The 23,102-nt window shown below is 45.7% G+C and overlaps 1 protein-coding gene across 1 annotated transcript in view; it reads left to right on the top strand.

The window, feature by feature from the left end:
* Window positions 1-3,558: 3,558 nt before the first annotated feature.
* COL18A1 (collagen type XVIII alpha 1 chain) overlaps window positions 3,559-23,102 on the top strand; it is a 177,921-nt gene continuing 158,377 nt past the window's right edge. The window contains exon 1 of the mRNA XM_019523230.1: window positions 3,559-3,610. Within this exon, the coding sequence (XP_019378775.1) occupies window positions 3,574-3,610 (37 nt within the window). The 5' untranslated portion in view covers window positions 3,559-3,573. The remainder of the gene's footprint in view (window positions 3,611-23,102) is intronic.

The raw sequence follows: 23,102 nt of genomic DNA on the forward strand, positions 1-23,102 counted from the left end.
GCCCATGTTCATCTTGGAGTCAGTAATGACTCCAGGATCCCTTTCTGCCTCCGTGCTCTCAAGAAGGGAGTTTCCCATCTTCTAAGTGTGCTGCTGGTTACTACTGCCCAAGTGCAGCAGCCTGCACTTGTCAGTATTGAAACGCATCCTGTTTTTGTTAGCCCACCCCTGTAACCTATCCAGGTCTTGCTGCAGTCTTTCCCTCCCTACTAGCGTGCTCACCTCACCACAAATTTTGGTATCATCAGCAAATTTAAATAGGTTGCTTTTCACCCCGTCGTCCAAATCGCTGATAATTGTTAGGGTAGGACTAATCTATACTGTGATGGTCAGTCTAGCTAGAAGAACCATAGGAAATAGATGAACTAGAAGATCTATACATTTCTTAAGAACCTGTGGCCCTGTTGGTATTGGTCAGATTCTATACAACCTTCCTGGCACACATATTCAGACCCCCTATGCCTCCATGCAAGCTAGCAAACAGCAACCATATCAACTTTGCCAAAGAAGCAAAGGGTTTTCTCAAGGTGTCCTACATAGATCCTTCTTTAAAGTCTTTAAGCAGAAAACTGCCAGTCTTCTAACCCTACTAATGAATTGCTCCATGTGCATATATAAAACAGGTTTCCTACAAGGAAGAAAACTCTCAATAATCTCACATAGCTTTTAGGTTCATCCAAACCACAAATTGTCCTTGTTCTATGAGTGGATACAGAACTGTGAATTGAGGAAGAGAAGCTGACATATCAGCAGTGCATGAGATAAAGATAAATCCATTGTATGAATTCAAAGCCCTACATCTGACCCTTCAGGCAAGGTGAATGGGCTAAATTGGAAATCTTTTTGGCTTCCAAAGAAAATAGTGCTTGTGTGTCAGAGAGCACATCCTCCTTCCTTTTCACATCAGCAGTCAAACACTTGGCAAAAGTGATGTGTACTCCTTCACAGATATAAAAGGACAAGGGAACAAGATTTTTATTCATGGAAATGACATTCATCTGAATGCTGCAAAACCACCTCTCAGCCTTCAGCTATCAGATACTTCACTTCATATTGCTGGGTGTTCCTATTAGCTCTACACATTACTAATCCTTCCTTTAAACCTGCAAAGCTCTTGAACACTGTGGTAAGGAACCCCACGGGTTAGTAGTTTGCAAAAGAAGTTTCCATTTTACTGGTTCATAATATTTTTTGGCTATCATTCCTTATTTTTCCTGTTCTTGTGTTAGGAGAAAAGCTGAAGTCAGAGTGCCTGATTTACCCTCTTCTTACCTTTCAATCTTTTATGAACCTTAAGGCTAAGTACAGACAGTCAAAAAGCCCAAAGCTGAATTGATTCAGTCTTTGCAGGTTAGTCTAAGCTGCATAGATTGACTTGATAAGCAGACATTCACTTTTGATTCCAGAAATGCAGTCACATACCTGCAGTGGTGTGAGAGCATGCCTCCCTGCTCAGCTGGAGCAAAAAGTTTGGCCCAAGGCTAGCCTTCCCAACCTTCAAGGAGAGTGTGGGTGGTTTCCCAGCGAGGTGCAAAGCATCCTGGGATGCTGGAGACTGTGAGTTAACTTGAATCTGGAGGGGATCCAGGACAGAAGTTCAATAAATCAGTGTAACCTAAATCAGTTAAGTCTGATACTACATCCATCCAGGTGTATTTTCAACCAGTTTTGGGAATTTGGAAAGCAGTTTTTGTGCACTGAACTTCTGTTGGGTTACAGATTTGAATCAGTTTTTGATCACTTATACCGGTTTATTATAATTTCTGTCCGTGGCTTTATTGTTTTTTATTTCATGCTGAGCTACATAACATAGCCCCATTTCAAAAAGTACTTCAGCCTGCTTGCAACTTGGGGCAGGCTCAGACTTGTGCATCACTGGTATAGGGACATGCCCCTTTGCCAGTTGAAGTTTCCTCCAGTTTTGCTCTAGTGGTGCCTCACCTGGCCCTTCCAGTTTCTTTGACAGAAGTTTCAAGGTTTATTTCCAACTTCTAATTAACAGCTGGGCTGAGGGCATCTGTCCAATTCCCAGACATCTTCCAGGCTGTTTACCTACACTTCAGGGGAGATTGTCCCCTCAGCTCCCTCATAAAGTATTTGGAGGGGATAGTACCATGAAGGCTAGTGCCATGAAGGCTTTAGGGAGAGAGTTAAGCAGGGAGCAGCCAGAGGCCAAATGAAGGGTTGGTGGCATGTTTGTCTCCCTTATTGAGTCCCTCGCTTGTGAGCTCATTTGGCCAAGTGATGTTGGAAACAGTCATCACCTTTGTGCCACCATAAAAATATTTATGGTGGCACAAAGCAAAATCAAGCTAATGTTCATGCCCTTTGTCATGCCACAAATTCTCAAATTTGTGGCTGTGAGAAAAGGTAGCATTAATTTGTGCTGCTGTTTTATGATGGACATCTGTTTGCTTTAAGGTAGGAGAATGTTGGCAGGCCAGAGCTGCCGGCAGTCTCCAGCCACCCCAGGCAGGTGCTCTCAGGGCTTTAGGAGGTTGATCCTGTGTGACTCAGGAATTCCCTGCAGGTTCGGGACCTTGAAGCCCTGGGAGTGCCTCCCTGGGTTTCCCGGCTTGCAGAGCTGTGCTTGGGGATTCTGTCTTGTGGCTTGCCTCTGCAACCAGGCTGCCCACTTGCAGAGGCACACCCAGAGTGTTATCCCACAGGATCCAGCCCCTGTGGAACAAAGAGCAACTTGTGTTTGACTCAGCTGAGCTGATTTGCTTCTTCTGGCTGTTTGTTTATATGTTGAGTGCAGCCTCTTTTATCTGTGTGCATTGACTCCCTTCTTTAGCAGCAAAGAAATCAGGCAGAATTGGAAGGAACTGACTTTGGGGCAAACAGGACTTACCTCCATCTCCTTGAGGTGGATGAGGCTGGGAGGATGGTGTGCTGGATGGAAGATGGCACGTAGGTCTCTGTGGCCCCCATCAGCTCATCTGCTTCCTCCTCTTGAACACTGAGAGTCATGGACCCTGCCACCAAGAGAGCATATGAAGGGGCCTCTGGTCCCAGCTCTTTCTCTTGCTGCCGCCTCTAAAACAGCAAAGGCCCATCTGGCCCTTACAAATTCTGTGCCCCAGAGAGGGGTAGAGGTTCTGGGGAGCTTGGTGTAGGTCCTTTCAGAGAAACAAAGCCCAGCCTCCCTAAGGGAAGGGAGAGTGTAAGCCACTGGAAGTATTTCCTTTCGAAGTGAGTTTACTGGGACATTTGCCCAGAGAGGAAAAACGAATAATGAAACTGGTATCTGATTCCTCTTCCCTGTGAGTGAAGCAAATATAGGACTCTTCCATGCCCTGTGCCTTGTTTACCTTCAAAGCACAGCATGGCAGGTCAGCTGGTGCAGACACATGCCAGTTCCAAATATCTAGGTTTGTGCTCCCCACTTTAGTTACATATTGCTTTGCTTTACCCCCTTTCCATGTCCTCTTGCCCAGCAGATAGTGATGGAGTGACCAATGGAAACAACCCAGATGAACAAATACTCTATGGGCTATCCTTGGCTATCATTACTTTCTTTCAAGCGCTGGTCTCACCATCCATTTTATATGACAGAAGTCTTCTCGGTATATGCTAATCTTTAGTCAAGCTGGTGTCATTATCAAAGGTAAGCGTGACTGCACAAAGCACTTCAAAGTGCTTAAAAATGTATTGTTTCATCCGCGGACAGATGCACAATTTTTGGTGCACCCCATGGCTGGAGCACTTCAAAATCACCAAGACTGCGTGTGGTAGTGTTTCTTTCCAGTACTTGTTTCCTGCAGTTACGTTTGGAGCACTTCAGAGGGCATGTACATCTGTCTGGCGTGCCCTTTTGAGCCATTTCAAATGCCACATCAGTCTACAACCCGTGTTTCCTAGTTGGTATGTTCCGTGGCATGTTCTTTCAGTTGGGAGCAAAAGAAACACATTGATCAAAGTTGTAAGGTCAACAGACATTGTCTGGGGTTGTGGTGGGTGAATACTCAATGAAGCTGTGTAAGAATTGCAGGAACACCTTTGTCCAGTTCCCAATCTCAGTGGTCCATGGAAAAGCAACAGCATGAATGGGATCATCTGTTATCTGCATCAGATTGGAGCTGCACCAGGCGCTCCACCCTGCTATCTAGCCTCAGGGAATGGGATAAATAGAGCACGGCCCTCTGAACTATCTAAGTTTCTAAGGGCAGCTTGTCTTCAAAGTCTTTCCATTTTGCTCTCTTCAGACAATTCTTATGTTTTGCAGAGGGAAGGCCGGCTCTTTTCCTGTTCCAGCTTTGGTTATTACTGTTTCATCTGAGATGTGCTTCCAGAGTCTCTTCTGGGACCATAGTAACAATAATACTGGCTTTAGGGAGTAAGGACAGTCACACATCTCTGTCTGGTCTGATCGGGGCTCTGTACCTAGGAAAAGCTGGATTCAAGTATGGACTTGAGTGACAAGGGAAAAGAACTTCTTTCCACATAGTGCACACAGGACACACCACACATTCTGCATGATTGTTAGCTTTCTGCAGAGTAGCCCAGTGCTGCGCTAGATGTAGGTCTGGTTGGGGTGTACTTGAAAGTCCAGCTGGTATTTTCAGTGGCTTGTTTCAGGAGCTCTAAATTCTTTGTCCCCTGAGTGCAAGTTAAAACAAAGCCAAAGCTACCACACTTGAGACCCTTTTTTAAGAGACAGGAAGAGAAGGAAAGATTCTTTGCCAGGCCATAATTCCAGAGTTGATCAGTTGACTGATTTGCAACAAATTATCCCATGTAAATCATAATGGAAATATTTTATGTTATCTCAGTAAATGTGTTGGAAGTGCATTGTCAAGGTGTGATTTCTTTGCACGTATAACCACTGCACAAATGGAAACATGAGGAGTAAGAGGGAAATGCTTTTCTGCATCATCCTCCATCCCAGTTTCCAAATCCTTCACTGCTAGCTTGACTCTGTGTTGTTTCGGTGACCCATCTGAAAGAGCTCCATGAAGCGCAAATGACCAGCCTGTGGATGAACCAACAATTGAAAATGTTTATTTGGTGCGAACATCAGCAAGAAAGCCACCTGCCCTGCTTCTTGCATAGGTAAATTAATAACCATTTATTGTGATGAGCAACTTACCTATTCAGGGGAGATTCTCCATCATGTGGAGTGTTTAAATCAGGACTGGAAGTGTCTTCTCAAAAAGGATGCTCTAGCTCAATCGCAAATTATTGAGCTATATTCTGGGTACATCTACATGAGATGCTACTGTGCAGTTGTTACTGAGCATTTATTTAGTGCTTGCATTAGCAAGTACTAAATAAATGTGCAGTAACTGGAGTTACTGAGCAGTAGTGCCAGCAAATGTCTTTTAGGTGACACTACTGAGCAGTAGCTTAATGCTACTCAGTAGCATATTAGCACTATCTGCTGTGATGCGCTACTGTGCAGTCAGCATCTCATGTACATGGGCCCACTGGGTGAAATGCTTTTAATTTGTGCCTAGGCAAAAGATGAGTCCAGATGATCTGCTGACTTGAAATCTATGAATGGAACAGTCACTTGCAGTTCCCAGCCATGCTTTTGATGACTTCCGTTGCAAGTGAACCAACTTCACAACATTTGGGGTTATTTATGTAACTGCAGACTTGCAATTATTTTGGAATAATCACAGTTGGTGGCATAGCACATGACATTGCATATCCAAAAGAAACCTGTACCTGTATTCTCACACAGGGAGCTTAGCTTCAGTCACAAGTCAGTGTACTGGGTGCAGGGCTCTTGGAAGGTACTGATGGTGATATTCATTACTCCTATTGCAGTAGTGGTTGGTCACAAGTTCTAGTTGAGATTGTGGCCGGGGTATGCTAGGTGACGTACAAAACCACCGGAATACAAGGCCCTTGCCCCAGAGAGCTTGCAAACTACATCATGTACTTTTTTCAAAGCATCAGTTTGCTTTTCTAATTAATTTAACTTCCCACTGAGTCTGAAGAGTGGGAGGGCCTGGGATGTAAGGAGGACTATCAACTAGCATTAAAGTATAATGCATTTGTCCCTCCCCCCAGCTTCTTGCTTTCCTCATTCCAGTTGGCATAAAGAGTTAATGAAAATGTTAGGAGGCCATCCTCCACCCTGAAGACAACATTGGAGGTAATAATCTTCTTTCAGGTTTTTTCTTTGCTAATTGAAGAGTTGACATTGTCCCCTTTCATGAAAGAGCCCTTTGTCAGACTTGGTTGCTGGGCAAATCCCAGGCTAAGCCATAGACTGCAAGGGCTGAATTTTTCCTTTGCACATCATTTGCCTGAAACAGGTAGTTTTAATGGCCTTTTCACTGAAGGAATGTCTCTGCCCTTCCTTTCCCCCTCCCCCCTCTGGGGTCTGTGAGGGACTACAAATAACTTCCTTTTCTTAAAGTAGCTATCAACTCATGAGGCCCAGATTTTTGTCCCAATTATATCTAGAAAACCAAGGGAAAGGTCACACAGTCTAGACACTAATCCGTAAGTATTGCATTTCTTCCTTAGCTGGTATCCTAGCAACATGGATTAATGCTTCAGAACTAGATGACATTCGTTAAGTCCTGCTATGGTATGCAGTGCCAGCTCGGTACCACTTCCCTTGGAGCAGTCCATTTTTCTGATAGCAAAAGATTGGGCAAAAAGGACACAGATTTGGAGAAAACTGTATGTTTCATTTATATATCTTTACATGAAATAAAGTACAATGAAACCCCCTGTTGCCTTAGCATCCTTGCAATCCTTTTGCAGTGTTCTTTTCATGGAGTGGGCGCTCTTTAAACTTACACTTGCTTGGTGTGTTTAGTGTGGTCGGGTGAATTTCGTGTTTTTGCTGTCTTTTAAGAACAGTTGTTCTTAATAGGTTGTATTATACTATATACGAAGGCTCCTTGAGAGCCGTATGAAATTATACCCTCCCCCCTTCCAGGGCTATTGCTTCTGGTGATTTTTGTTTGATCCTTGAGTCACACTGACTGACTTGGGAGCTGAAGGTATACATTGCCCCATAGGACTGGGCTCCTAGTCCCTTAGAGTGTTATGGTAGGAAACAGTCTTTGTCTAGAGAGGTTGCACTTTTGTCTTTAGACTGGTTTTGGCTCAGGCAAGTCAAGGTGCCTAAGTAGTTATGGTGACTTGTGGTAAGAGTCCTTGCAGGTTGTTTTATGTCTATGCTTGTGGTTTCCTACACTGCTTCAGCTGCAGTGCCTTCTGGGTACTTGACCCACAACTTCTAGCCTCCTGGAACCCATGTAATATGGGAGATTTTGCCCCTATTGGTCTGTGCAACTTACCTGGGAGGCCTAGTTAAAGTGTTTCAGTTAAGTCTATCTACACTGGCACTACGCTGAGTGGTGAAGAAACTATACAGGTGCCTCCTGAAACCTAATTTAGTCCAAATTAGCTTATTAACTCCCTTGGGAGTATGTGGAGCACTTTGGGGTGTTGAAAGAGGAGTTCTGCAACTGGTAGAGTGGAGCGAAAGCTTTAGCATGTGAAATTACCAGGGGTCCTGGTTTTTCCTGTTTAAAAATCACAAATTCTCTCATTTAAAACCACTAAAAGCTCTCACTCCCCACCCATAGCCCCTCCCCCCCAGCTGGGGCCCCTCACTCCCCAACCAATGCCCCCTGGCCCTGCCGGTGCCCCTTGCACCCCTGCTTCACCTCCAGCCCTGCCAGAAGGGCCCGCAGCTGCCAGGGCTACAGGGCCAGGGACCTGGGTTAGCAGCCCCTTGCCCCTCCAAGTAGCGCCTGAGTCCCAGGTGCTGCCTGCGGGAGGTGGTGGCTGCTGTGCCAGAGCAGAGCATGGTGCCCAGCTCTTCCTTCCCCACCCCATGGGCACCATGGCCAGAGAGGAGCCCTGCAGGGGGAGCGGGCTGCCTGCTGCAGGCTTGGGTACCCGCCCTGCTGCCCTCCTCCTGGGGCCTAGCGGGTAGGACAGAGCATGGCAGGGCAGAGTGGGGTGGGGTGGGGCAGGGAAGCTCAGTGTCGCCACTCTGAGCCCTGCACTGCCATGGTGAGGTGCCCCCTGCCCTCTGGGCAGCAGTGGGGCTGGCAGTGCAGGGTTGTGCCTCCTGCTGCTGCCTGGCAGGCAGGGGGCATCTTGCCACGGCAGCATGGGGCTTGTGGTGGTGGCAATGAGCTTCCCTGCCCTGCCCTACTCTGCCCTGCCCTGTCAGGTCCTGCCCTCTAAGCCGCAGAGGCCCTGAGGGGAGGGCAGCAGGGCAGGGAGCCTGAGCCCTCAGCAGGCTGCCCACACCCACTTCTGCCCCCATCCTGTGCACAAATCTTCAGGGCACATGCCGTCCCCTGCTCCCCCGGCAGTGTGCTCACTGGTGGGGCGCCAGCTCCTCCTGCCCCCCGGACAAGTTGCCTGTGGCCCCGTTCCCCCCCTTTCTGTCTGGGCCCTGGTTGCACATAGTCTCGAACCCCTAGCTGCATGTACCTCCTGGGTTGGGCAGCAGCTCCAGCCCTGTACAACTCCCGCACTGTGGGGGCCTCAATTCCCCTCCTCCCCCCAGACTTACCTGTGGGAGCTACTCTCCAGGCTGCCTGGAAGCCTTGTGCATGTGTACGTGCGTGAATGCACATGGCGCCCCTGCCTGACCGCCCTTCTCCCGCTGCCCCCAGCCCCTTGCAGGCTAGAACTCTGTCAGCCTGCAAGGGGAAACCCACCATTTCCCAGGTTTTTTTTCCTTTAATGGAGAAAGTCTGAGATTTACTGTGTTTTTTTCATGTTGAACAGAAAACCTAGATTCCTGGAAATTGCCTTAGTCTAGACAAAGCCATACTGGGATTTCCAGCATTCTCTGTAATTTATAAGTACAGCCTTTGCTCTGCCAAGAGAAAATAGTTCAGGGAGGTGGAAACATATATTTTCTGCATGTTTCATCTTAATACATACAACTGCACAGGCAATTTGAGACAATTATATAGATATGTTAACAATTAGTATATGGCAGTTACCATTAACAAACCACCCTCCGGTTATATTAGCAGGATGGATGAGTTATTGTAGTTGTAGGTTATTGTGACAAAAAAAAATTGTATACAGCATAGTCCAGGGGTTCGCAATGTTTCTGGGCAGAGTGCCAAAAATACCCGCAACCTTGATTTGTAAGATGTTGGCATGCCAGGGACAAACAGCAGGGGAGCCATGAGGGACCTGATCCTTGTTGTGGCAGTGCAGACCTGGCCCCTTCCCTGGCATCGGCCCTGAGGCACGCATACCAAGCAGAATGCCTTTGCGTGCCAACACTCTGGCACCTGTGCTGGAAGTTGCCTAGCCCTGGCATAGTCTCTTTAGATGCATGGCTTCAGGAGCAAAAAGAGGACAGGCAGTTATCCAGACTTTATGCAAAGAGCGCTCGTTAAGTACACAGTTTATCAGGTCTGTGGTCTTAGCAGCCTTGAGACTTTATAACACTCAGTTCAGGATTTGCTGTTAAAAGCCTTGAAAATGAGTGAAGGAGAGCTGTAAACGGGGTTGTTCTGCTGTGGTCTTAGCAGCTACAACACAGACTGGCCCCTGATAATAGCAGCCTTACCACAGCTGCTTCTGTTTCGCTGTTTGTACACAGGTACCTGCACAATGGTTAGTTACAAAGTAGACAGCAAGGTAAAAAGTGCTGTGCACTTAAGTTTTCCTGGGCCTCCTTGTTAACCAGCCTATGTTATAGATGGGGTAGACAGCGAAACCCTTGCAAACTCAGTTTCAAACCCTATTGACCAGGGTGAAAAATGCCAGTTCTAGATGCACCTCCTCCCCACAACCAAGCTTCTGAGATTTAAAGCAGCAAGCTGCTAGGTACTGATAGCGTTATCAAATTCTAATCTTTTAAATTCCTCTTGCCTGGGTTTCCCTCCTTTCCCTTCTTGGCTTCAGTCAGTTTTCATTTTTTACTTTTCTTTAATACTGTGGTGTATTTTTTCCTGTGTTGGCATTGCAAACTGTTTCCTTTGTCCATTCTCTCTTTTTTTTTAAATTTATATTCTGAGAGGACCTAAAAGTCCCAACCTGGGTCAGGACCCCTTTATATGCTAGACATGCCTGTACACAGACAGTCTTTGCCTTGAAGGACTTAATCCAGTGATTCTTGACTTTTTTAGCCTCAAGGCACTCCTTGGATAATGTCAGCTCTTACTTTTCTGTAGTCAAACATCAAGTGGAAGAAATATGGAGCATTCTGTTGCCAAAAATTTAGAAAGACCACAACAGGTCAGAAGGCTTTTAACACTATGTATTCCTATTTGAAATCTCTGTTTTCTTCTGAGATCTTGTGACTTACGTTTGTACACGCAGGAGTGCTGACACTGTGTGGCATTCTCTTGGCACCCCTGAAAGGATCTCAGGGCACCCCAGGGTGCCATGGCATCCTGGGTGAGAATCACTGACTTAGTCTAAAGGAACAGATAGACTGATCTAGAAAAATAGCAAATAAAAAGCAATGTACCTAAGAGTATAGGCCAAGCTTCTCACTGATCCCTTATTTTCTCTTCTTACTGATTTCTTCACATTTAACTTAACATTGTTCTCAGTTTTCTGTTTTTTGCTTAGACAGGTCTTCTCTACAGCATAAAAACAGAGAAACTTTAAAAAAATCCAGTGTAACTGTAAAACCAGGCACATGTATGTGTGGGGGGTGAGGCTGCCTGTAGGCTAGGTCCCAGGAGCAGGTTGGGGGTGGGAAAAGGGTGGGGGGAGGAGGTGTGGGCAGCAGAGCTCACCCAGGCGGTGTGGTGCAGGTGCGTTCTACTCCGCACGTCCATCCGTCCATCCCATGACTACCCCTGTAGTGCTGCACATGGGGTCGAGCCCTGCCTGTTCCTGCCTGGAGCAGCCCATGCCTTGCTTCCGCCTCACACCCGTCAACAGCACCACGCCAGCCCCAGCCCTGACCACTGTGGGCAGCTTCCCAGCAGGGCTGCTGCTGCTGCCCATGTACTGCTTGGCTCCCCTTGCCTCCAGTGGTTCCTTCTGCCCCTGCTGTGCTGTTCCAGTTTTGGGGGGAAGCTCAAGCTGGGTGACTCCTGCATCAGTGCATGGGGCTCCAGCTCTAGCTCCTGGCTGCCTTCCACCCACTCAGCTGCCTGCAGTTACTACTCATTGTACCAGGCAGGCAAGGTGGGTAGAAGGCAGCTGGAGCTAGAAGCTACACGCAGTAGCTGGGCAGGAAGAAACAGGGGAGCTGCTGGAGGTAGGGGAGGGAAGAGCCAGGCAGTACCTGGGTAGTTGTTGCAGCAGCAGCAGCCCTGGTAGGAAGCTGTGCATGCTAGCCTGGGCCAGGGTGGTGCTGTCACTGGCACAGGTAAGGTGCAAGCAGGGCTCAGCCCCATGCAGAGCACTGCGGGAGACAGTCATGGGCCAGATCCAGTCCGTGGGCTATACCTTAAAAAATGCAAGGTACTCCACTTTGGGAAGGAAAACCCGCAGTATGCTTATGGGCTCGGCAGTACTACGCTTGCTGGCACCATGGCTAAAAGGGACTTGGTGGTCATGACTGACAAGATGAATATGAGCCACCAATGTGATGTTGCAGCCTGCAAAGCGAGCAAAACTCTGGCTTGCATCCATTGATGCTTCTCCAGCAAATCCCCGGAAGTCATCCACCAGCTGTACTCGGCCTTGGTGAGGCTGTAGCTGGAGTACTGTATCCAGTTCTGGGCTCCACAATTGAAAAAGGATGTGGAGAAGCTTGAGAGGGTCCAGAGGAGAGCCATGCGCATAATCACAGGCCTTATGATGAGAGGCTGAGAGCTACAGGACTCTTTAGCCTGGAAAAGCATAGGCTCGGGGGACCTGTGGCTGCCTATAAGCAAATAAGTGGTGTACATCAGGATTTGGGGGAATGCCTGTTCACTGGAGCGCCCCAAGGAATGATAAGGTCAAATGGTCACAAACTTCTCTAAGACCGTTTCAGGCTGGACATAAGGAAGAACTTCTTTACAGTCTGAGCCCCCAAGGCCTGGAACAGACAGGTGGTGCAAGCACCTACTCTAGACTCCTTTAAGAGTCAATTGGACGTTTATCTTGCTGGGATCCTGTGATCCCTGCTGATGTCCTGCCCTTGGGGCAGGGGGATGGACTCGATGATCTTCCGAGGTCCCTTCCAGCCCTAATGTCTATGAAATCTATGAAACCTTGCCCACCCTTGCATTGTTCATTTCTGTTGCTCAAATTGGATCTAAATTAATTGCTGAGTGGTCTGACACAACCAGCATGTGTCAGTAGCATTCATTTCCTTGAACTTTGTAAAATGGGGATTGTGCTAGTTTACAACTAAGCTGGATTTGGAAAAGCTGTTTTGTTTTAGTTTGGTATTCAAGGTGGTATTCTGTAGGTGGACTGCATTTGTCTCTTAACAGTTGTTTGAAAGTGAGTCATTTGAAATTGGTGCATCTGAGGAAGTGCTGAAGTCAGCAGTTCTCTGGTTTCTTTCTTTCACTGTTGCCTGTAAACTACTTCAGGTGTCCACATGTTTTAATTAGAGAGTGGCTGCAGAAGAATTGGCAACACTCCAGTAGGTGAAAGGATATTGTTCCTCCTAAAGCCTGACTGGGCCGTTGCAGACATGCTAAAACTTGTAGAGCGTCACATAACAAAAATATTCCTGCATGTTTAGCTGCAGAAGCTGCTCTCTCTAGAATGCTAATTTGCTCATCCTTGCAGTTTTGGCTCAGGGCAGCTCGCTGTATTCTGGCACGTGTTTTGAAGCTCCTGCTTGAAAACGTTGGATTGGCATAATAATGGCTATATGCCTGTGTTAGGTCCTGGGATTTTGTTCTGGGTACGGAAATTCTGGGTGGGTCTTGTACAAAGTATTGTGTTACTGATTTACAAAACTTCCTTTAAAAAAGAAAACCATGGGTCTCCATATTTATTCTAACAAGGTCAGTCGTCAGCTATTGTTTTGTAACACCTGTTGGCCTTAAACACCCAACCTCTTCACACAGAATTAAGTTGCTTTCTTTCTCATTTTGATGTTGTCCTGCTCTGTGTTAGAGAATCTTCGATTGAAAATCAGTCCATGTTCCTGCACTGCTCAGGTTGAACCCTGTTTCTGTGCAGCCAGAATTGCTCATCCAGTTCTTCTGTTAGGGATGCATTGCGATGGGGGTGGGTCTGTCTGGAGCTTATTGCAGGTCTGTCTGTTTAGCAGGCAGCTCTGTTGTCAGTTCATGACATGGATGAGAGCACAGCTTGGCTCTGCAGAACTGCTGGAGGTACAATCATGCTACTGTAAGCAAGCCAAGCAATTAGGACAACAGACTGTAAGGAAATGTCAGGTGTAAGTATTTGTCTGACTGTACCAATCAAATAACTGTGGCCTTATTGAAAAATAGAGAGGGTCAGGATGCTTTCATAGGGTTTTTGAAGTAATTTCCTTCCTTCCTTTTGGTTCTTTAGAAATAAATACAATGGAATGCAATGATTTAATTTAAAAGAAAAATAAAACCTTGACCACTGATTAATGATGTTTTCCTAGGATTCAGTTAAGATGTTTTTTGAATTCATACTGCTTCAGCAATAAACTATTGGCTTGAAATAAATGTCTCTAAATCCTTTTTCAAGGGACAAGTTCAAGCTTTATACTAAAAACATGTTTTATTTTTACTTACTTTCATGAATAGCTTGTGGTCTGGTACAAAGTCCATTGAAAGCAATGGGATCCTTACCATCTTTGGCTGCTCTAGGGGCTTATTTTGCTGGGAGTTATTTTCACAAATAGTTGTCTTCCTGTATAGTGTTGCTTTGGAGTTATCAGGACTACGCATTGCATGTGAGAACTGTAGAAGAAGCGTGACAGATTTGTTGCATTTTTTAAAATCTTAGAATAGTTGCACTGAAATTTATCAGACCCAATTTTGCTTTTTGCCATTTATGATACTGGTGAAAATGGTAAGTTATCCCATTTATTTATAGTCTGTTTTTTTTTTTATTCCTTTTTCATGTTCCTGAGCATTCTGTAATTGGCTGGGTAGACAGCACCTCAGTGGAATCTTTGCCTAAAGCATTCGTATTGATGCTTAACAGAGTATAATATTTCTATTTATTGTACCTTGGTATTTCTATTAGCCCTAGAGTAATTTCCAGTGCTCATTTACCAAACTTATCATTTGTGCACAACTTGACCTTGTACAGGGCTTGACTCATGAGTGCTGTGTAAGTTGTATAGTTATTTATGCTAGTGCAAAGTAAGTGTAAGTTGCTATTCTTCTAATTTGACTAGTTTTATGCCTGCTGTTTGCTGATGGAAATGAAAATAAAAGATGTGATGCTGCAGTGAAATGGGCCCATTGTCCCTTTGAATTCATTCTTGTGGCCTAGGTTGAGCATTGTGTTTGGTTTTACAGTATTCAGTGGGAAAGTAGCCCTGGTAAAGAGCTCCTATGTTGGTTAGGAACAATAGGTCCCTTGCTTCATGCTTTTACTTTTAGATTAGACCAAACCATACAATCTGCCAAGTAGACAGAAGTGAGGTGGTGCCTTTAAGCCCCAGGTTTACATTGTTGTCTCACAGTTCTACAAGATCTTTTTAGTCTTTACAGATGAAAAGGAAGTCTATAACTGATAAATTGTTTTCACAGCTCCCTCTCATTTCCTCCTAGTGCTCTTCCAACATGCACAGGACTCTTCATCTAGTTTTGAAGCCTCCCATGTGGAATTTTGGAGTTAATTTTTTTCACACAGTGGAAATATTTGGAGACCTGAGTAGCATCAGCTGCACATAAATCTTCAGCCTTTTACATTTCTTTTAGTAAATACCTCACTTCTTTCCAAAAGTTGAGTCTCACATTTGTCTTCTCCCTTCCCCACCCAAATTGGAGTGAGAGTGACAGTTTGTTCTTTTATAGTCTTATGCTGTCAGTCTGTCCCCCATATTTGAATTTGCCTGGTCCCTAGCGGGCATTATGCTGTCTTGAATTGGGAAGTCTGGGTTCAAAACAAAATTCTTGGTTTCTGCTGTTTGGAACCTAAAACTAAATCAGTCATCTCCAAAGCCAAATAAAGAGTGTCTTATTGCAGCCTTGGGAATGCTGCATGGATACAGCCTTTGAGAGGAAGTTGCTGTTTGTGTCAGCGCATTCCCTGTTTCTTCACCCCCATGCCGTGCAGATGGCTGCAGGGCAGATTGTTTGACATTTTTGATATCCTAGAAGCTAGATCTTGTCTTCAGCAGGAATCTTGCCAGAGTAAGAAGAGAGCTGGATGCAGCCCTGAAGAGACTGCATTGTGTTGCTTGGAAACTTCCAAATGTTAGCTTTTAAATTGGTTAATGAACGAAGCCTAGAGGCCAGGTACAGACGTTGTACTTTTACCAGTATAAGTGATTGGAAACTGGTCTATACCGATAACAGAACAGAAGTTCAGCACATGTAGACTGGTTTAAAAATGGCAGAACTTGATTTAAGATTTGCTGTCCCCCACCAAAGGGCAAATGTGTGTTCTCTTCACTGCCGATCTACAACTAAGTCACTTACCAAAAACTGTGTGACTCTAGATCAATTCCCTCTCAGGTTTTTTGAATGTCTATACCTAGCCATAGTGGCTTGTTCCTCTTCTGTACTTGACTTCAAATTGTAAGGGTCAGTACATCCCTGAACTGAGCTCAGCATGGCTTATGCCAGTTTAGGTTGAAGTAGTTTATCTGGATCCCTGTCTGTAGTAGACTCCACAGGCCACTCCAGCAGCTGGGAATAGCCAGAAGTTCCCCAGCAAGGCATGTTTACATCACACACGTAGGATTTGTTTTGTCATCTCCAAGCCTGTCAGTGACAGGCTCCTTTTACACCAGAGGAAACCTTCATGGTGGAGCTAGTGTAAAAGGCCACAGTGCATTTATAGACTGAGTATGGCAATTAGAAGACCCACTGCATTGGAGTTAACTCGGTAAGAGAGCTGTAGTCTGGTAAGTTAGGGAGACTGTGCTATGAGGAGCCTTTGGATCCCAGAGAAAGGGCAAGTCCAGTAGGCTAATAGAAAAGAGTTTCTAGACAACTTTGTTAGCTGCCAGCAGTTCTTGATGAGCTGCTATCAATTGCTGTTTTGTCCATCACTGAAGTGTTCCACTATAAATGGACAGATTCATTTCGTGGAGCCAAGAAACAAATCTTTTTACTGTGTGTGTCCTCTGTATATGGTGTAGAGCTCATATGATTCATATGGAAAAGGGCCATGCTCATTCATAAAATACGTTGTTAGAGGGAAAATATGCACAGCCAAGAGTTCATTCCTCACGTAAGAGGATTAATCTTGCATGTTCCAACGAGGCCAGGAGTCTCAAGCCAGTGTGTCTGTGCTGTGCCGAGACTAGGGAATGCCTGCATCTCTGTTTTCATCTTGCTGTATACCACTCCATGGGAGGCGGTGAGAAAGGGAAGAGGCATAGCCTCAGAAGCTGCAATTAAGTCATGATCTTAATAGATTTCCAACCCCAGTAATGGAAAAACAGTAGTTCAGGTTACCTCTGGGTCTGTCTACACTATGGTCAAAGATGTGACAGCAGCTTGTGTACATGAGTGAGTTTTGAACTGGCCAGCTCAGGTAAGGCAGCAGCATAGCTGCAGGAGCACATTGCTCAGCACAGACCGTAAAACCAGCCAGGGGCACAGGGCAGCCAGCCCGTGCTGAGGTCCCTACCGCTGCTGTGGTTAGACTGCTTGTGAGTACCTGAACTAGCAGGGGAGTGTCTACCAGGCCTGAAGTGCAGACCTACCCTATCAGTATGATACAAAAACTGGATGCTTCTCTTTTTGTGGTAGCCTTTTTAAGTGCCAGGGGAGAAAAGCTGGAGCTGTGATGCTTGTACACCTGTGGTGTTCCTGAGTGGCAGAATAGCTAATTGGGAAGAATCAGAGGAATAATCTCCAAGTTACAAACAGACCCTTGATTAAGATGGCATGTGTATGCAAGTTTCAGAAAAGTATTTAGTATAGGCAGTAGCCTGCACAAATTGCCAATAAAATTGCACAAGGCTTTTGAACTCAAGGCTGTTTCCAGACACCAGCTGTCCTTGATTTTCATTTTGAAACAAACTGCAGCTCAGATAGAAGGGAGCAACAAGAGTGCCTTGTCCTGTGTCCTGCTTCTATGAGAGGGCACTGCTGTCTCAGAGAGCCTTGCCCTTGTGTGGCTGGGTCCTGCTCAGGTCCTGAGAACTGACATTTATCTGCAATGAGTCAGCATCTCCATCATCATTTTGTGATGTCATTTAGAGACCAGTAACCACTTAGACTGAGTCATCTTCCCCGCTCATTCTTGCTCTGAACTTATCCAGATAGTGGCTATATTAAGCTGATTTAAAGAAATACCAGGACAGGAGTCCCGCGGGGGAAGAAAAAGTATTTCATAATGTAATGAAAGGTCAGCACTTTCTAAACTATTCACACAGCAACCATTAAAATGCAGGCAAGAATTGTATCATAACACCTGTGTCCACGGGGACAATAGTGTGGTGCCATAAGTAAAGTGATTTTTGGCATTCCTGAATTATTGCTGGCTTGATATTGCAATTTCAGTATTTTTAATTTGCTCATAATAGGAAGCGCTTGAATAGAAAGACTGCAACAGCTGACCTGCAATGCTTTTAAAACTTGAGTAAAAAACTTGGTATAGAGTAGCCTGTCTCGCCCCCAGCTCTGTCCTTCTCCACAGTAACTTAAAAGCTTGTGAAACCAACAGAGCTAAAGCTAAGAAGTCAGATGATCTTACATCCTCTCTTTGCTGTAGAAAGGGTTCAAGTTACGTACCTAGATAAGACGTTGTAGTGATGATGAGACGAGGGATTAATTGGCTGAAAAGTCTGTTTTTTCCTGAGGTTTTTTAAATGGTTGGGGAGATCATTATCTCTCTTTTCTTTCCTCTAGAGCACACCTATATTCTGAATGAAAATTTAGTGTAACACAGCAATTCAGACAAAACTGCTGTGTGTGAATGTATCCTGAGGGATTTTTTTTAGAGGAAACTTTGTTTGCTGCTCTGAGGTTAGCTAGAAGTGGTGAGTTGGTCTTTCCACTTTCCCATCGATGTATCAATTTAGTGGTGTCCTTGGGATTTTAGTTCCTGCAGCGCTTGCTTCACAGAGCAGTAGCGGACCCAAGCTGTCATAACCAAGCTGGTAAGCAAGGTCACCATTCTTACTTGCTGCTAGATGTGGAGGGAAGCTACCAACAAGGAAGTTCGTTTTATAAAACCCGAGTTTACAGATTAACCACAGGAAACTGCCGTTCTGCTTGTAAAGTCTCTGCCCTCTGAAGGTGTTTAATTAGTTTACAAACCATACTGAAACCACCCAATGCCCTTCCTGAGGCAAGTACAGTAATATATTTATTACTATTTCCCTTTCACAGAAGGGGAATCTGGGAAGCAGGTTATGGTCAACGTTTGCAAAAAGGATGCCATGGTTTTGGGTGCCGCAGTTTATAAGAGCATCTGAGGTCTAATTTTCAAAGTGCTGATCAACAGCAACATCAGGAGACCCTGATGGCCATGCCCCTGCACTCGCTCCCTTTCCAGGGTTACAGTGTGATCACCATTTTGGTAGACTTGTTCATGGATTAATTTTTTAGGGTCTTCCTGACTGACCTGTGACACGGGTCAGACAGTGTCACCCTCTGATGTTTGCAGTAAGCCCTGAACTCCTGATCCTGAGTATATCTAGCACAGTGCTGTTTTCCTTTGAGGAGGCCTGTGCTGGAGGAGGTCTTGCAGGCTTCAGAACTATGTTTCTTTAATCGTGAAATGGGAATTTCCTTTAACAACGTGGAAAGCAAACAGTGGAGGGAGGAGAGAGTGGCTTTCTTTAAAAATGCAAGTCTCTTCCTTTGTAAAAGCTTCCACTTTCCTGTATAAGGTCCCATGAGAAACAAAAACTGGTGCATACCTTGTTCTTATTTGTTTAAAGAAAAATCACTTTTTGTTTTCATTTAGTAGTGACAGGAGGTGTCCATGCGATGTAAAAGGGGCAATTTGTATTTTTCTTTAGCCTTTTTATTCACCTTTCCTGTTTTTGAACCTCTTAGTATGTGATTCTGCTAGTGTAATTAAGAGGAACACAGCAAAGCCCCTTCTGTGGAAGGCTGGGAATACCAGTGTTGTTCAGCTGGTAGATAATTAACAGTTGTTAACAAAACAATGGCTGCATTGTAGCAGGAGAACAGACCCAAAGGGCTCAGTCTTCTGTGTGATGTTGAATTTCCATTTACTGTTGCTATAGCCTTCACTGAGAATTGCCTCTCTTTCTTTTAATCCTCCTTCTCACACCCCTTCTATTTTTTTTAACCCTTGCATGTAAATTACTGTTGGCCTTTGAAGCATGAGCTATAAGCTGCACTTGGATGTATAATAGTAGCCACTGGACAGGGCTGGTCTTGACCTCTGTCACACGAGGAGGCTATTACACACGTGGTTATTGAGTAACCACGATTCATGCAGTGGGACTTGGCTTGGTCCAGGCAATACAGTCTTGTCTCTCATCAGCTCTCCCAGGAACCTCATAGATGCTAGGGTTAGAAAGGACCTCAACAGATCATAGAGTCCAATCCCCTGCCTGGGCAGGAAAGAGTGCTGGGGTCAGATGACCCCAGCCAGGTGACTATCCAGCTTTCTCTTAAAGACCCCCAAGGTAGGGGAGAGCACCACCTCCCTTAGAAGCCCATTCCAAATTTTGGCCACCCTCACCATGAATAATTTTTTTCTGATGTGTAGCCTAAATCTTCTCTCTGTCAGTTTGTGACTGCTGTTCCTTGTTACTCCAAGAGGTGCCTTGGTGAACAGAGCATCTCCGATACCTTGCTGTGCCCCTTAATGAATTTGTAGGCAGCCACAAGATCACCTCTCAGCCTTCTCTTGAGGAGGCTAAAAAGGTCCAGGTCCCTCAGTCTCTTCTTATAGGGCTTGTCCTGTAAGCCCCTAACCATTTGAGTGGCCCTCCTCTGGACCCTCTCAAGGCTTTCCACATCCTTCTTAAAGTACAGCGCCCAAAACTGGACTTAGTACTCCACCTGGGGTCTGATCAATGCTGCATGGAGGGGAAGTATCACCTCCTTGGATCTATTTGTCATGTATCTGTTGATGCATGCTAAAGTGCAGTTAGCTTTGCTGATGATTTCATCACGCTGACAGCTTATGTTCATTTTGGAGTCCACAATGACTCTGAGATCCCTTTGTGGACTCCAAGATGGACATGAGTCGTCAGTGTGACGAAATCATTAGCACCCCTTTAGGCAAACATTTCACATTGGTTTTGCTGTAAGATCCCAACAAACCTTGTCAAAGTCTTGTGTGTTAGGTCGTGCAATGCAAATCCCCTCTGTCCTCCCCACAGCCAGGTGGACACCACCAGTAGCAGCAGCAGCAGCAGGGCAAAACCAGAGTGCTGAAATTACAGGTTTCCCTTGCTTTATGCAGGTTCTGTATGTGCAAATTCTCTTATGCAATGACCCTTTTTATACCAAAAATTTGTTATACGTGAGGTAAATTCACTCTTATGCGATTGGTGTGGTGGAAGTCTGCAGTCAGCTGCTTTGTGCGTTGCATTGTGGGAGTCACATGCACCAAAATACAGTTTTCAGTGTAGAGACTCTTTGCTCATTGTCTGCAACATGTTTCTGTAGTTGCCATCTCCATTATGATAGTGCCCTGTGCTTGTGTGTACTGTCTGCTGTTGGCGAGTACCAAATTTGTCTTGTAAAAGTGGTAGAAATGGGTCTGGGGGTCAGTACAGTTGAGGTTTTGGAACATATCCCTATTTGTTACATTGTAAAGTGGGTTTCCTTTATGTGAATTCAAGTTATGTGCTATTTTCCAGGAACACGTGTACACCATAAAGTGAGGGAAACCTGTACACGGTGCATGACGGTGCTAAGCTTTACATGACAGGTGAAGGATAACCTTGGGTGGTGGGTGTGAGCATGCCTACCAGGCTGGAACATTTTTCATGCAAAGACACTCTCATGGACCCAGAGGGACAGCCTTCCATCTTGAGCTCCCTCTGTGCAAAAATTAAGTTTATTTCCTACCTATGGGGACTTTTTACCATCTTCTACCATCTATACTTTTCCCAGAGCCTGAAGAAGGGACTTTGATTCCAAAAGCTTGCAGAAAAGAACAGTTTTCTTGCGATTTCCCAGTTGGTCTAATAAAAGGTATCATTTTGGAACCAAGAGTTCTAGTTTTTTGTATGTCTCCTTTAATGCAATTCAGCATTCACCGAAGGTGACAGGCTGGAATGCAGAAGCCAAACCTTTAACACCTGCAGCACCAGACAGTGCTTCTTGGGTCACCGTCAGCACTTCAGGACATCGTAAGAGAGTGGAGCTGGGTCTGAGCACATTCAGTCTTTGGGTTGCCGAGAGGAGTGCCGTTTAGGAGGTTTTCAGTTTTCCATCTGTGTGATTTGTTCCTTTGTCTTCTCTCAGGCTCAGACCATCAGCATTGTTGCTGAACTGAAGAATGCAAGTCCATTGCTTGTTGGAACAACTGTATCTTGTTAAATGCCTTGGGCTGAGTGAAGATGTTTGAGTTCCTTCTGTAGCAAACTGCTTCTGTGCCTGCTGCTGCTACTGGAAATGCATGAAGGGGAGTCCACCAGCTGGCTAAGGAGTGTCCCTGGCAGAGAAGCACGGCTGAGGGAAATGCTGAATGCTGGTGCAGTGCTGAGTAGAGGGATACAATTATCCCCTCTACCCACTGCCTCAGGGACCCTCTAAGTCCTTCCTCCCCATGTTTATTTGCCTAATATTTTCTTGTGCTCTGTAACTGAAGTACCACTGAGGGAAAGTTGCCCCATGTGTGCCCACAGAGTAGTCATGACACCTTGCAGCTTGTTGTTATCAGCTGTCAATTGTTAGGGTCTCCAGTTAGGCTCCCCTGCATGAGCAGCTGGGGACACTGCTGCAAAGTCCAAGGCAGGGCCAGGGCTCCTATTCTCTGACATTGTTTCTGTCTCATTTCAGAGATCTGGTTTTCACTTTTCATACAGCTGCTCCATGCTCTCAAGACAAGCTGCACAAGTAAGGGTCTTGTGGCTCATGTTCTGCAAGCTTTATTAATGGCTCTTCAAGTTATTTGCTGGCTCCTAAGATAAAAGCTGCACCTTCCCCTAATTACTGCCCACCCACACATGCAGTCACCTCATTATTCTCATTTAAGTCAGTCCCCTTTAACCAAGTGCTGTGACAGAGTCCCCAAAACGCCCAGGCAAATCTGATTCCTCTGACTCAGTCTTTGCTGTGCACACTGTTATAGGGGAAGTGGATGAGGTGGCATCTATAGCCCCTGAGGGCCAGGTTGGTTATACTCGTTAGAGGACCCAGGGAGGCCAGTGTTGCTGCCTTTCAGGCAACATGCATCCCTTCAGAAAGGGAGTGGATCTTGCCTTTACCCAGGTGTCCATCAAGGGAGTATTGTGCTGTCCCACCTACTCTCTGTGATGGTGTGTAATATAGCTCTGGTTTTGTGCTCCAGAAGAGGGGAGTGATCTGCAGAGTGGGGGATCTTGAATCCTGTCAGCTACAGTTGCTGATTTGTTGCAGAAGGCTGATTCCACCAGAACCCCTTCCTCCTGGTCTCAGCACTCACACCAGTCTCAACCACCCTGCTCCCTCCAGCAGGGTCTGTGCTAGCCTTGCCTTGCCAACAGTGCCTCGTGCTTCTTGGCATAGTAGCTATGTGTATATAGCTATGTGTACATATGGCTTCAGGTTGTTGCCATGTTAAATTCCATGTTGCCACACCTGGTGGTGGTGCTAAGGCCTTCTAGTGCCTTTGGGCCCACATTAGGACTGCCACCAGTGGGAAGTAAATCAAGCCAGTGTCGTAAGAGCAGGGGTGGGGGGCCCTGGAGGTGTGTAAGAGCTCTCGTTTCCTGCATCTGGCTCTTTCCCTTGGTGTTGGGAGTTCAGCAGTACAGTGTTATGCTCATGGATGGTAGCTCACTAAGTACAGACAACAGCTTGATTTATTGCTGCAGACCAGGTGTTTCAGGTTTAGCACATCAGTTGTAAGGATGGAGAATTCCTCCTCTCTGAGAGCGAATGGTTTCCATAGGGTTTCCTCTCTCATGAACAGTTTTCCTTCTTTACCATTGTCCTTATGTCCTAGGTAGCTCCCTATTGGGTTTCCTT

This window comes from Gavialis gangeticus, unplaced genomic scaffold, assembly GCF_001723915.1.
Source record: "Gavialis gangeticus isolate Ggan-Ray unplaced genomic scaffold, GavGan_comp1, whole genome shotgun sequence".
Lineage (NCBI taxonomy): Eukaryota > Metazoa > Chordata > Crocodylia > Gavialidae > Gavialis > Gavialis gangeticus.